Source organism: Eubalaena glacialis, chromosome 18 (assembly GCF_028564815.1).
Source record: "Eubalaena glacialis isolate mEubGla1 chromosome 18, mEubGla1.1.hap2.+ XY, whole genome shotgun sequence".
Classification (NCBI taxonomy): domain Eukaryota; kingdom Metazoa; phylum Chordata; class Mammalia; order Artiodactyla; family Balaenidae; genus Eubalaena; species Eubalaena glacialis.
Window position 1 is genome coordinate 36,981,399 of NC_083733.1, and position 15,139 is coordinate 36,996,537.

The following is a 15,139-nucleotide window of genomic DNA, read 5'->3' on the forward strand; positions in this document are numbered from 1 at the left end:
GTTCATTTTTTAAATTCAATTTAGAGGATCGTTAATTATAAAATAGCTACTGTAAGCTATAAAAATATTTCATAAGATTATTACATAATAAAATCACACCTTTTACCTGCTAATTGCTCAGGGCTTTTATTTTTTTAATTAACCACTTTTTTAATTTATCTTTTCTTGACATTTTCCTATCATTTATAAACTAGTCTAAAATTCTTTTTCAGAAAGCAGATGATAGAGAAAAACGACAAGAAGCCCATCGGTTTCATTTTGATGCTATGTGACTTGCCTTTAGTAGTGCATAATGGAACAGCTATTCACTTCATTAACTGAAATACTAAACTTGGCTTATAGAAGAAAACAGGTGATTTTATTATTTATAAATGATACATCCCTTGGTAATTATTGGAAAGTATTCAAATAAATATGGTCTGAATGTGTTAACAAGGTCTTTTTTTAAAGCATTTTGTATACAATAATTTGGGTTCTTTTTTCAGTTGTGCTGTACATTTTTGTTCCTTCATGGAATGTGTTGCATGTACTAAGATGTTTACATATTTATAGTCTTATTAGAATAATGATGATGGAAAAAGACACGTGTAAATAAAAATATTTAAATGAGCAGGGTTTTTTGTTTTCCACTTGAATCGATCTTGTTTCTTATTCTAACGATGCAAGTTATACTTCTGTGAATGTATCAGAGATAAAGTTATTAACCATTCACCCTCATTATAGCATGTGAGGGTGTCTTTCACTGATGGTATACAATATAATGATTGGGTACTCTGGCTTTGGAATCGCAGTCAGACTTGCCTTAAACTCCTGGTTACACGACTTACAAGCTGTTTGAACTTGGCTAATTGCTTAAGCCTTAGTTTTCTTGTTTATAAGCAGAGCTAATACACTACTCACTTGAGTTGTTGTATACATTAAATGGAATGATGTACACAAAGTACACAGCTTGGTGCCTAGCATAGAGTAAATTTTCAGTAAGTGGTAGTTGTCATTATTTATTATTATTAAATAATTTTTTTATAGACTTCTACAACTAATTATCAAAATATATTTAGACTTGATAGGATTTTATTTTCAGGCATGTAGAAAGCATAGTCTTTGGAAAACCTAAATTCCTGGTGTTGACACCCTATATAAAGATTACTTGTTTATCTTAACTGAAAATTATATCATAATACCCTCCAAGAATTAATGTGCCCTAATAATTTTCATTTGAACACTGATTCTTATCATGTGGTAATGAAAAGCATTTGATTTCTTGAAAGGAAACTGCTGTAGATAGCATCTGGGAATGCAAATCTTCAATCACATTTCTATTCTCAAAAGCTTGTAAGAGTCTATCATTTACATTCAGACTTCAATGCAAATTTTTGTGAACTTCCCCTTGCCAAAAAGTTACATGTAAGATTGGGAAAAAAGTTTATATATCAGTGCTAATAACTTCCTAATATGCAAATTGATATATGATAGCTATAAAACACAAAAACTTATCTGAAAGCAACTAAGTTTGTTCTTCATGTTTTTTTTCCTTACAGTTCACTGAGAATGGCATGTGTATAAGTGGTTTACTTTGTGTATCTAAGCATGTTAATGTGTCTTCTTAATAAATATTCTGTATTGAAACAAAGAATTTTGGTGAGTGTGTAAATAATTACTTTGGACCATGATAAGCCTTAGAGGTTATGAAGTCTAAATCACAGATTTGGACAGAAGTGACTTGCCTATGAGGGCAAGATAGGCATCTCCTGACTACGGTACCCAGTTAAATTCATTTATCAACCTACAACACTGTGCCAGGCACTATTCTACACTGTCCCTAAAGACAGGTAGGTTTAGTATCTATCAACTGATAACAGCATGAGTTGTAAAACTCGCTTGTAGTCAGAGTCTACGAGGAATAGTGTCATAGGCAAATAAAATGTTATGAGAACCAAAAATATTGGGTTAGCCAAAAAGTTCGTTCCGGTTTTCCCTTAAGATGTTACAGAAAAACCTGAACGAAGTTTTTGGCTAACCCAATACAATCAGTGACTTTATACTGTGTTTCTGTATCTTGATACTAACCTTCAATGCAACATCAATGTCATTCATTAAGGGGCAGCAGGTGAAAAATGTGTCACAACATTGACAATCAAACACAGTTGACCCTTGAACAAAATGGGTTTGAACTGCACAAGTCCACTTATAAATGGGTTTTTTCAATAAATATGTACTATAGTAGTACACGGTTGGTTGAATCCACAGATGCGGAATCTCGGATACAGAGGTCCAACAGGAAAGTTACACTCAGATTTTCGACTGCGCAGAGGTCAGCACCCGCGTTATTCAAGGGCCAGCTGTACAAAGATCCTTATATTAATTTTGAATACTGTAGTGGAAAGAGCACAAGACTTCGAGGTCAAACTAATCAGGATTCAGGGCCTAACTCTCCCATTTTGTGACTTTTTAGTCAGTCACTTTGCCTCTTTGAGCTCTGGTTTCTTCATCTGTAAAACAAGGATACTGAGTGATACCCTAAAAAACTATTTTGAGTCTTAAGTAGCAATATGTGCATAGAAGGTACTTGATAAATGCTGGTTCTTTTCTTCCCTCCCATTTCCCATTGCAGTGACAAATGACTGAACATTTTGACTCTCTTCCACTGATCTTTACTTCTATAATCCTCCTCCTTTCGGTAACAAGGAGGAGTAATTAAGACTTAATAACCATTTTGAAGATAACAATCACATACAGGCAAACCTCGTTTTATTGTGCTTCGCTTTACTGCATTTCACAAATATTGCGTTTTTTACAAATTGAATGTTTGTGGCAACCCTGCATCTGGTAACTCTATTGGTGCCATTTTTCCAACAGCATTTGCTCACTTCATGTCTCTGTGTCACATTTTGGTAATTCTTGCAATATTTCAGATTTTTAAATTATTATTATATTTGTTATAGTGACCTGTGATCAGTGATTTTTGATGTTACTGTTGTAATTGGATTTTTGTTTTTAATGTATGTACATTGTCTTTAAAAAGACATAATGCTATTGCATAATGCTGTATTGTATAGACTACAATATAGTGTAAACATAACTTTTATATACAGTGGGAAACCAAAAAAGTTTGTGAGACTCACTTTTTACCATGATATTTGCTTTATTGTGGTGGTCTGGAACCAAACCCACAATATCTCCGAGATATACCTATACTTGTAAATACAATAAATACATTGTTGTTAACACACCATTTACCTAAACTAGCCCTTTATATTTCTCCATCTACCAGCCAAAAAACTATATATTTTCAGAAACTTAATTCTCAAAATAGTTTCTCCTAGAAGGACTCAGGTTCAAAGGTAACAACTTATAAACATACTTTTTATACCCTTCCCACTCTTGATAAGGCAAGGTAGGGACCTATTACAAGTAGCTATACCTAGAGATTCACCCTCAGATTAAGTATCACTATAAATTTTTTTTTAAAGATTTATTGATTGATTGATTGATTGATTGCTATGTTGGGTCTTCGTTTCTGTGCTAGGGCTTTCTCTAGTTGCGGCAAGCGGGGGCCACTCCTCATCGCGGTGCGCGGGCCTCTCACTATCGTGGCCTCTCTTGTTGTGGAGCACAGGCTCCAGACGCGCAGGCTCAGTAGTTGTGGCTCACGGGCCCAGTTGCTCCGCGGCATGTGGGATCTTCCCAGACCAGGGCTCGAACCCATGTCCCCTGCATCAGCAGGCAGACTCTCAACCACTGCACCACCAGGGAAGCCCAAGTATCACTATAAATTTGTGAAGTGCTTCTCTACTAAAGGCGGTGGTTACTAAACCATCAAAGGTAAAAACAATCTTGGCATCATAGATACAGCCTTTTCAAGCAGAGAAATTCTATAGCAAAATGTTTCGAGATACAGGAAAAATAAGATCACCAGGATTACTAAGATTAAGTAATCTTATAAAAACTAAAATAAATTTTAGTTATTACTAAAAATAAGATCACCAAGGTAAATTAAGATATCTTAGATTTATACAAGGGTCCAGTGAATTCATATGGTAATTGCAAAAAAATGAGCTTTATTCCATGTTTTAAAAAATAATTTTCCTGGACTTCCCTGGTGCCACAGTGGTTAAGAATCCGCCTGCCAATGCAGGGGACACTGGTTCGAGCCCTGGTCTGGGAAGATCACATATGCCACGGAGCAACTAAGCCCGTGCGCCACAACTACTGAGCCTGTGCTCTAGAGCCCACGAGCTGCAACTACTGAGCCTGTGTGCCACAACTACTGAAGCCCATGCACCTAGAGCCCGTGCTCCGCAGCAAGAGAAGCCACCACAATGAGAAGCCCACGCACCACGACGAAGAGTAGCCCCCACTTGCTGCAACTAGAGAAAGCCGGCGCAGCAACAAAGACCCAATGCAGCCATAAATAAATAAATAATTTTTTTTTAAATTTTAAAAAATAAATAATTTTCCTTTTGTTCTTTAGAAAATCTCTAGGAAAGGATAAAAGTCAGGAAATAGTAATCTTTACAAATAGCTAGAACTAACTACTTAAGAAACTCAAAAATTTGAACTGTGTCCAGGAGACCTTACTGAGGATTAAGCTAGGATACTTAAGGCCACCTCCTCAGTATAAAAGTGAACTAAAGTTAACCAGCCCTTGTGATGACTTGCAGCCTAGCTTTACATCACCTAGCCAGTTATTTTAAAAGACTAATAAAATAGATAATAGATTAGGGGGTACTCTTGATCAACACCTGTACAGAAGAAAGGAAGGAAGAAAGACTGGGCAGAGGCAGAAATCAAGTTGTTATGCATTCTTAGTAGAATGCCTCTTACAACCCTACAGTGAGTTTTGAGATAGGATGACCTCTTCTATCTCCTAACCTGTCCTAAGTTAGGGTAAGAAGGCTGGGCCTTTACACCCCCACTTCATCAGTTATTGGCTATAGGCTGCCCCAAGAGCCTCTATCAAGAAAAACAAAACAGGCACAAATAACCAGTATCAGAAGTGAAAAAGGAGATAAAACTACAGATAAAGTATATATTAAAACAAAAATAGGAAGATGTTAAGAACAATTTTATACCAAGGAATTTGAAAGTTTAACAAAATAGACCAATTCCTATGAAGACATCACTAAAACAGATTCAAACAGAAAACCTAATTACTTCTCTGGTAGATGCTATAACGTCCAGATCCTCCTTCAAAATTAAAGGATTTATTATCCTAATTTCTGGGAGTGCCTTCAATAGTTGGCTGTAAGCCCCCTTTGGGGACTGCCTCAGCTAAAGAGAGCAGACTCAACTAAGTTCATTCCACTCCTCTTGACATAAAAATCCTAAATGTGTATAAACTAAATAAATAAAGCAAAACAGACATGTAAGGAGAAAGAGACACACCATGATTTAGGTTGGAAATGTCAACACTCTTCTACAGTGATTGATAGAAAAAGTAGAAAATCAGAAAACTTAGAGATGACCTGAAAAGTACTACCAATCAACTTAACCTAATGGATACTTATAAAACACTTCAACCAACAACCGCAAAAGACAGGGTTGTCTTAAGTGCACATGGAACATTCACTAAAAGAGACATTTATCTGGGCTATAAAACAAACCTCACCAAATTTAAAAGAATAGAAATTATACAAAGATCCTCAGACTAAAATTGAACTAAACTAGAGAAAATACCCAAATATCTAGAAATTAATGCACTTTAAAATAACCATGGGACTAATGAGGAAGTCTCAAAGGAAATTTTAAAATACTTTTAACCAAATAAAAATAAAAATACAACGTAAGTCTTCAGACTAAGATTGAACTAAACTAGAAACATACCTGGAAAATACCAAAATATTTGGAAATTAATTCACTTTAAAATAACCATGGAGTCAATGAGGTAGTCTCAAAGGAAACTTAAAAAATTTTTAACCAAATAAAAATAAAATACAACATAAAATTTGTAGGAGACAGAGAAAGCAGTGCTTAAAGGGAAATGTATAGCATTAAATGCATATATTAACAAAGAAAAAAGACCTAAAATCAGTAACCTAAGTTTCCACCTTAATAAACTAGAAAAAAAAAAAGATTAAATCTAAAGCAAACAGAAGATAGAAGGAAATGATTAGAGCAGAAATCAATGAAATAAAAAGGTGGTTGTTTGAAAAGATCAATAATATTGCTACACCTCTGACCAGGAGAAAAAAGGATTAGACATAAATAACCAATATAATGAACGAAAGATAAGACATCACTACTGATCCCACAGACATTAAAGGCATAATAATAAAAAAAAAATACTAGGAACTAGCTATGCCCATGAATTCAATAAAGTAGATTAAATGGATCAATTCCTTAAAAGATATAAACTACCAAAACACACCCAAGCAGAAATCAATAAACACCATATCTATTTTTAAAAGTTAAATTTTTATATTAAAAAACAAACCTTCCACAAAAGAAAACTCAGTGGAACACATGGTTTCACTGGCAAATTTTACAAATATCTAAGAAATAATACCTATTCTACACAGTATCTTGAAAAAAAGGAAGAGGAAGGAATATCTCACAACTCCTTTTATAAGGTCAATATTTCCCTAATGCCAAAAACAGTCAAAGACATTGCAAGAAAATAAAACTACAGGCCAGTATCCCTCATAACACAGATACAAAAATCCTCAACAAAACATTAGCAAATTGTATGCAGAAATATATAAAAAGATAATATATCATTACCAAGTGTGTTTCATCCCAGAATGCAAAACTAGTTCACTATTTGAGGGGGAAAAAAAGCAATATAATTTATCATACTATTAAGTCAGAAAAACCATCTTATCCTTTCAATAGACACAGAAAGATAATTTGACGAAATCTAACATCTCCTAATTTTAAAACAACAACAACAAAAAAAAAAACTAAGCAAACTATGAATAGAACTTCCTTAACCTAATAAAGGGCATTAATTAAAAAAAATACAGCTAATATTGATACATACTTAATGATGAGAGACTGAATGCTTTCCCCCACTGATAATTTTCAACATAGTACTGGAAAATATTTTTCAGATCTTTTTAATTAATTAATTAATTGATTAATTAATTAATTTTGGCTGCATTGGGTCTTCGTTGCTGCACGCGGGCTTTCTCTATAGTTGCAGCGAGCAGGGGCTACTCTTCGTTGTGGTGCACGGGCTTCTCATTGCAGTGGCTTCTCTTCTTGTGGAGCATGGGCTGTAGGCACAGGAGCTTCAGTAGTTGTGGCTCACGGGCTCTGGAGTGCAGGCTCAGTAGTTGTGGCGCATGGGCTTCGTTGCTCTGTGGCATGTGGGATCTTCCCGGCCCAGGGCTCAAACCCGTGTCCCCTGCATTCAGGACAGGCGGATTCTTAACCACTGCACCACCAGGGAAGCCCCTAGATCTGTTTTAATATAGTATCTTTTTGTAATTTTTAAAAATTTTTTAAATTTATTTTGGCTGCATTGGTCTTCGTTGCTGCACGCAAGCTTTCTCTAGTTGCAGCAAGCAGGGGCTACTCCTCGTTGCAGTGTGCGGGCTTCTCATTGCAGTGGTTTCTCTTGTGGCAGAGCACAGGCTCTAGGCGCATGGGTTTCAGTAGTTGCAGCATGTGGGCTCAGTAGTTGTGGCACGCGGGCCCTAGAGCACATGGGGCTTCAGTAGTTGTGGTGCGTGGGCTCAGTAGTTGTGGCTCACGGGCTCTAGAGCGCAGGTTCAGTAGCTGTGGTGCACAGGCTTAGTTGCTCTGCAGCATGTGGGATCTTCCTGGACCGGGGATCAAACCCATGTCCCCTGCATTGGCAGGCGGATTCTTAACCACTGCGCCACCAGGAAAATCCCTTTTTAAAACTTTTTATTGAAATATAGTTGATTTACAGTGTTGTGCTGGAAATCTTAATTAAAGTAATAAGCCAAGAAAAGGAAATAAAAGGCATACAGATTGGAAAGGAAGAAATAAAACTGTCCCTATTAGTACATGACATAATAGTCTAAAAAATCTATACACACACACAAAACTTCCTAGAACTAAGTGAATTCAGCAAGTTCAGCAGGATACAAGGTGAACACAAAAAAATCAATCATATTCCTATATAAATGCAATGAGCAATTGGAAATTGAAATTTTTTTAAATACCACTTAAAATAGACCCCAAAAATGAAATTCTTATGTATAAATACAACAAAGCATGCATAGGATCTGTATGTCAAAAACTATAAAATAGCGATGAAAGAAATAAAGGAAGACTTAAAGACACTGTGTTCATGGATTGGAAGATCCAACCTAGTAAAGATGTCAACACTCCCCAAAATGACCTATAGATTTAATAACATCCCTATCAAAATCCCAGCAGTATTTTTTGTGGACATAGACAAGATTATTAGAAAATTCATATGAAAGAGTAAAGGAACTAGAATAGCTTAAAATAATTTTGGAAAAGGTGGCAAAGTTGGAGGTCAAACTACCTGATTTTAAGACTTATTATAAAGCTATAATAATCAGGGTAATGTGGTACTGGAAAAAGATAGACACATAGATCAATGGAACAAAATAGAAAGTCCAAAAATAATCCCACACAAATATAGCTATTTGATCTTTGACCAAAGTGTAAAAGTGATTCAGTGGAAGGTGGTCTTTGAAATAAATAGTGTTAAACTATTTGGTCATCCCTATGCAAAGAAAAAAAAAAGAACCTTGACCTAAACCTCACACCTCATACAATAATTAATTCAAAATGGATCATAACCTTAAATGTAAAACATAAAACTATCAAATTTTTAGAAGGAAACATACGAGAATATACTCATGAACTGGGGTAAGGCAAAGAGTTCTTAGAAATAATACCAAAAAATCTAAAAAAGATTTTAGATAAAAGAAAAAAATCTAAATTTAAAGACATTTTCTTTGCCAAAAACACTTTCAAGAGAATGAACAGACAAGCTACATATGTGATGGAAATATTTGCATATCACATATTCAACAACGGACTTATATCCAGAATGTATAAAGAACTCTCAAAACTAAACAATAACCCAATTTAAAAGCGAGCAAGAACTTGGACACTTCACTAAAGAAGATATATGAATGGCAACTAAGCTCATGAAAAGTTCTCAACATCATTTGCCATTAGGGAAATGAATATTAAAACCATGAAAAGATATCACTACACACCTATTACTGTTCCAATAAACTTGCATTTGTTTCGGGTTTAGTAAACAGGTTTAAACATAAACAGTTCTTTCAAAATGGGATTTTGGCTTTTAAGAGAAAGATACCATATATGTTAGCAACGTTACTCTGAAATATATAATTAGGACCTTTCTCAGTTTTTCACAATGAAATGAAAGTAACTGGATGACTAGAAATTTTCCTAATAAAGTTGAAATACTTAAGTACTGGTAGTAGGTAATATTTCTTAAAAATTTTCTTGCTTTGAAATTATACTAGGCAGAAATTTGGAAACAAGTTTAGGTGACATTGTTACTGAAAGAACCAGTTTTGACTCCCTGGAGACAAGTCTTCTTCAATATCATTAGCACAGGGATAATTTTGGTTCATGAGTGTATGGACTGAACTGTGTCCCCCCCCCCCCCCAAATCCATATGTTGAAGCTCTAACCCACAATGTGACTGTATTTGGAGATAGGGCCTTTAAGGATGTAATTAAGGTTAAATGAGGTTATAAGAGTAGCACCTTAATACAATCTGACTGGTGTCCTTATAAGAAGAGGAAGAGACATGAGTTTTTGGTGCACAGAGGAAGGGCCATGTGAAGACACAGCAAGAAGCTTGCCGTCTGCAAGCCAGGAAGAGAGGTCTCGCCAGAAACCAATCCTATTGGCACCCTGATTTTGGACTTCTAGCCTCCAGAACTGTGAGAAAATAAATTTCTATTGTTTAAGCCATCCAGTCTGTGGTATCTAGTTATGAGAGCCCAGGCCAACTAATTCAATGAACTAATAAAAAATTTTGAAGTTTCCTCTTTTCCTTCCCTAAAAAAATCCCCACAGTTGTATGACACTGAAATCTTCATACACTGAGATCCTGTATGATTTTGCTTTTCACTAAACTTCGCCATCATTGTAGCCATATCTGCACACTGTAAGAAAAGCAGTATGAGACCCCTATTTCTTTTTACTACAAATAGATTTTCTAATATCAGTTTGGTTATGTGTCAATTCCTATATTTTCCTTAGTTATGTTATGTCTCTGTATTAGTCTGCTCAGGCTGCCATAACAAAATGTCATGGACTGGGTGACTGATGCAACATTTATTTTCTCACAGTTCTGGAGGCTGGAAGTCCCTGATTAAGGCTCCAGCCAATTTGGTTTCTGGTGAGAGCGCTCTTCCTAGCTTGCAGGCAGGTGCCTTCTCATCAGGTCCTCACACGGCGTTTCCTCCATGCTTGTGCTTTCTGCTGTCTCTTCTTATAAGAAACTAATCCTATCAGGTCAGGGTCCCACCCTTATGACTTCATTTAACTTTAGAGGCCTCATCTCCAATACAGGCACACTAGGGGTTAAAATTTCAACACATGAATTTTGAGGGAAACATTCAGTCCGTAACAATCTCTAAACATAACCTGCCTTTCTAGGCTATCATTTAATAAAATGTTAGAGCTCCCAAACTCCAGCAAAAAAGAGAGACAACAAAAATCTGTTTGGTACATAAACACTGAGATAAAATTCAGCATTTTTTAAGTAAGTCAATGCTCCACAGCACCATTCAAGTGCTACAGAAGACTTGGTCAGAGAAAACGAAATGTAAACTACAGGAATGATCTGTGAGGAGTTGGAGAGGCTATACCTATGCCTGGAAGATCAGGCAGGGAACAATGAAAGCAGTCCTCAATCACCTGGGCACTGGCAGGTAATCTGGGAACAGACTGGATACTACTGGGTGGTCTTCCAGGGAAATAATATTTCAAATACAGAACTCCCCAGCTGAGAGAGATGCAAACTGCTTTTCTTTTGATTTAGTCAGCATATGGCCACACAGTAGTCTCAGCTATTATCTGTGCTTTACCACATTCCTTGGAAAATCTACTACAGACAATTACTCTAGTACATCCAAAAGATAGGTGTCTTAAAAGGGAGCCACAGAATGAACAGTCCCAATCCACTCCTTGGGAATCTACTCCCCAGCCAACATACTAGAGAAAAGACTTCTTAGGTTTCACCAAAATGGTACTACCATAAGAGGTACTAGGCTAAATGAAACAGTGCTGTGTATATACTTTGTGAATACAGTTGTTCTAATCTCTCCCCTTTTATTGTACCAACTCAAGTGCCAGATTAATGTTTCCAGAACTCCATTGCTCCACTATTAAAAACTGCCTCTAGCCTCCTGAGTCAAGTACAAACTCCTTCGCCTAGCAATCAAGCAAGAATCTCCATAGTCAAACCCCACCATATTCAACTTTATCTTCACTACCAGTCACAACACTTGCCCCAAATGTGATGCTCACCCCTGCTCCTTGCCTGATGTGAAAGCTCTCCTGCTCTCTCTCCTCTCCACTTGGCATCCACAGCCTTTTCATTCTTTGCGTGTCACCTCCTTCATGAAGCATTCTCTGATGACATCATACACACATGGATTCTTCCTTCAGTCAACAATTATGCATGAAGAACCATTATTCCAGAAGCTGAGAGGGCTCCTTCCTCCCAATTCTTTTTGTCCACCATTGTCTGTGACTTAGATTTAATAATAGTAATACTGTCCTGGTCTCCCAATAAGTCACTTTATTATATTTGTGGAAAAGCCTCTTAAATGTTTTATTTACTAGTTGGTTCTTGTGTGCAATCTCAATTTAACTGTAGGTGATTTTCCTCATACACATCTCGTATACCTTCCACAGCACATGGTAAAGGGCTAAATACCTTAATATTATTTGATGTTAAATATGTTTTCACTTGCAAACCTTGTTAATACTTACTTTTGGAGGGATAGAAGGAAAGAGATATTTTCAGTTGCTGCAAATTGTCCTTAACTTTGTTAGACAAATATTTGTGGAGTTCCTACTATGTGTCAGATACAGGCATAAATATTCTGTTATGATAGGGCCTTAATCACGGATATTTCCCCAGCACCTATCACTGTTTTCTGCACATAATTAATGCTCAATAAGTATGTGTTGAGGGGATATATGAATGTAGCCTCCTTGCCCTCAAGCAACTTATATTTTAATAGAGTAGGGGTAAATGAGATACAGGTGATGAACAAATAAACAAGTAGATAGGCAAGGTAATTTCAGAGCGTGATAATCACTATGGAGAAAATAAAACAGAATACCACATACTACGCAGTTGTTTGCAAATTTGGAGATTTGCTATCAGCGGAGTCGAGCGACCCCATCAGCATGGCTTGGTGGTAAAGAGGGCAGTCTCTGGAGGCAGATTTCTTGGGTTTACAGCCCTCCCTCCCTCTTTCACTGTGTGGCTCTGGACAAATGACTTAACCTTCCTGGCCTCCTTTTTCCCATCCTCCAACAGTACCTATCCCGCAGGAAGTGAATCGAGGATTACAGAATTGATATGTAAAGTGTTTGGTGCTGTGCCTGGCAATCTGGGAAGCGGTCCGTAAATGTTAGTAATCATTACCGTTGGTCAGGTTAACTCCCTTGGCGCTAAACAGACCCGCTCTGTCCTGAGCCCCGCCCAGATCCGCGCCCCCTGCCGAGGCAGGTAGTAGAGCAGTGCTGAGCAGGGCAGAGTTTTGACCTTGAATTGAGGTCTTAAGAGGCCATGGGGTCGGTGCCCCCCTTCCGTCTGCGAGGGCGGACGGAGGTGGGCAGGCGGACGAGGGCCGCCGAACCGGGTGGGCGGCGGGCCCCATCCCTCCCTCAGGAGGCAGGCCTAGAGGGCTCGGACCCGCTCACCCCGCGGCCCGGGGCTGCGGGACGTAGGCCGGGCTCTCCCTCTCCACCGGCCTCTCGGAGAGCGGACGAGAGGGCGGCGCCCCGAATCTTCTCGCCCCGCCCCCAACACAATGGTCGCCAGCGGGGAGCACCGCCCACCCAGGGTGCGAGGCCGCGGGCGGGCTCGCCAGGCGATTGGCCGGGAGGGTTGCGAGGGGCACGCGGGCGGGGGCGGGGGGCGGGCACATGCGCGAAGGCGGTGCGGCCGGCACGCGGCGCTCGCGCTCCCTGCTTAAATAAGCGTGGGCTCGCCGCGCCCGCCACTTCAGCGGGGTGTGCGCCGCGGCCGCAGGCGGACCGGCCCGCGCAGGTCCGGTCCCTCGCATCCGCGCTCCCCGGCAGCGAGGCGGTCGATGGGACGGAGCGCCGCGGAGCAGGAGGCGGCGCCCGTCGTGGGGCTGGGGCAGCGCGAGAGCCCGTCAGGAGGCTCGGGCATGGCGGGCCACAGGACCTGAGTCCTACCCCGCGGGCAGCAACCTGGTGGCGGGCGATGGGGACGGAGCGGGGCTGCCGCCGCGCTGAGCCGTGAGCGCCGCGCTTCCGCCGCCGCCTTTTCGTCGCCTCCTCGGCCCCTCGCGAAGCGCCGGGCAGCTCAAGAACATGGCCCTGGAGCAGCTCTACTCGGTCCTCAAAGGTAAGCGCCCAGAGCTGCGGACGGCGCCCCCTGCGGGCGAAGCCGGCGTCTTCGCGTCCCTGCCCGGCGCCGGGCGTCCGACGCGCCCCTTTGTCTGGCGCGAGCGGATCGCGGAGCCCCCGCTCCCGCCGGGATCGACTCGCTCCCCGAGCGCTTCTCCTCAGCCTTCTGCGTGCCGTGGCAGGGGAACCGGGGAGCGCATCGGGACGCGGCGGCTCGGCCGGCCCTCCGAGCTGTGCCCTCGTGCCTCTTCCTCGGAATTCCGCACATCGCTTTGCAAAGTTGTGGGGTTTGTGTGAGTGGAGCGTAGGCCGCTCTTTTTCAGCATTAGTAACAAAGTCATTCCGAGCAAACAATGAAAACCCTAGCTGAGGCGTCGCGGAGCTGTTCTTGAAAAGCCCCGCGGTGGCGGGCGGCGGAACGGCCTGCCCGCCGGCCGGGTCCCACCTGCTGCGGCCGCGGAGGCTGCGGCACCACTGCGGGCGCCGCTGCTCCGAGCTGCGCCTTGGCGCTTCGCGGGACCTCAGGATACCCTGCCGCCGGTGTCTGGTTCTTTATGATTTGTTGTACCGGGAATTAAAATAGTCGGCTAGCCAAGTACACAAAGCTCCAAAACATACTACAGCTGCTTTGCATTTTCCAGGAGGTGTTATTTTAGATTAAAATTTATATACATAGATAATTAAGATGGTGATACAAAGTTGTTTCTGAAAATCGGACTGAATAAATCCTGTTTTCGGTCCTCGGAGGGAAATCACCACCACCAATAAAGGGCTTCCCTTTTCCGCTACTGACTTAGATTGAAAACTGAATAGCTGTGTATTTGTAATGTTATGAAATAGTCCCGTTTTTAAATATTGGGTAAGGAGTTAAGGCATTGATTAGCGCTCTTCATTGTATCTTGATATTTGTACAGTGAAAAATGTTGGTTTTTTCCCCACTCCATGTTAACACTTTTCAAATTTGTTTTACTGGAAAATTCTGTATAATTTTGCTTAAAATTTTAATTGCACAAATTATCTACTGTTCAGATATTCCTAAATTCATAATTGAGATTTCAGCAATTTAACTACCCACTGTATACTTATAGGTACAGTTTGTACTAAGGTAACCTAAGACTTTCTATCTGGTGATTGTTTCGCAGTCACCCCATAAATTATTAATGATTTCCTCATTGTATTAAAATTTTATATCTCTGAAATCAATTTCTGTAGTCTTTCTGTAACTCTCAATTTATATCACCATTCCTTGGAAATGAAGATTTTGTTTTACTTTTTCAAAACAAATTCTATGCATAGTAGGGTTTCTGATAGTGCTCCTTATCTGAATTGCTTCGTTGTCCTCTTTGCCTTAGGGTGTTCAATAATAATGACATTCCATCTGAGTAGCCCCCTCTGGGGAGAAATCACGTAGATCTATTATGCAGCTTTACCTGCAGAACTTGAAACTGAGCTGGATAGGACGGAATCTCTGATACTCCTGGAATGGTGAAGGGTTTTGCAGCTTTTCTGCCTTTGCCTTTGTCGTTGGTACACACTGCCCTCTCTGGCCACCGTGGTGAAGCATTTAGTTGTTGCACCTTTCAGGAAAGAA

General features: G+C 39.9%; 2 protein-coding genes across 5 annotated transcripts in view; both read left to right on the top strand.

Annotated features, from left to right (window-relative positions):
- Positions 1–1,559, top strand: part of ITFG1 (integrin alpha FG-GAP repeat containing 1) — a 265,097-nt gene extending 263,538 nt beyond the window's left edge. The window contains exons 18-19 of one of the 2 annotated variants that reach the window (XR_009698047.1): positions 213–352; positions 1,539–1,559. Coding sequence is in view for 1 of the 2 variants with exons in the window: in XM_061174414.1 (XP_061030397.1) it covers positions 213–272 (60 nt within the window). In the remaining variant the exon portion in view is untranslated. Of the gene's footprint in view, positions 1–212; positions 1,515–1,538 lie in introns of those variants that run through there. The other variant, XM_061174414.1, reaches the window with a different exon arrangement.
- Positions 1,560–13,156: 11,597 nt separating this feature from the next.
- Positions 13,157–15,139, top strand: part of NETO2 (neuropilin and tolloid like 2) — a 68,247-nt gene continuing 66,264 nt past the window's right edge. For all 3 annotated transcript variants that reach the window (XM_061172637.1, XM_061172635.1, XM_061172636.1), the window contains exon 1: positions 13,157–13,546. In XM_061172637.1, the coding sequence (XP_061028620.1) occupies positions 13,513–13,546 (34 nt within the window). In that variant the 5' untranslated portion in view covers positions 13,157–13,512. The remainder of the gene's footprint in view (positions 13,547–15,139) is intronic.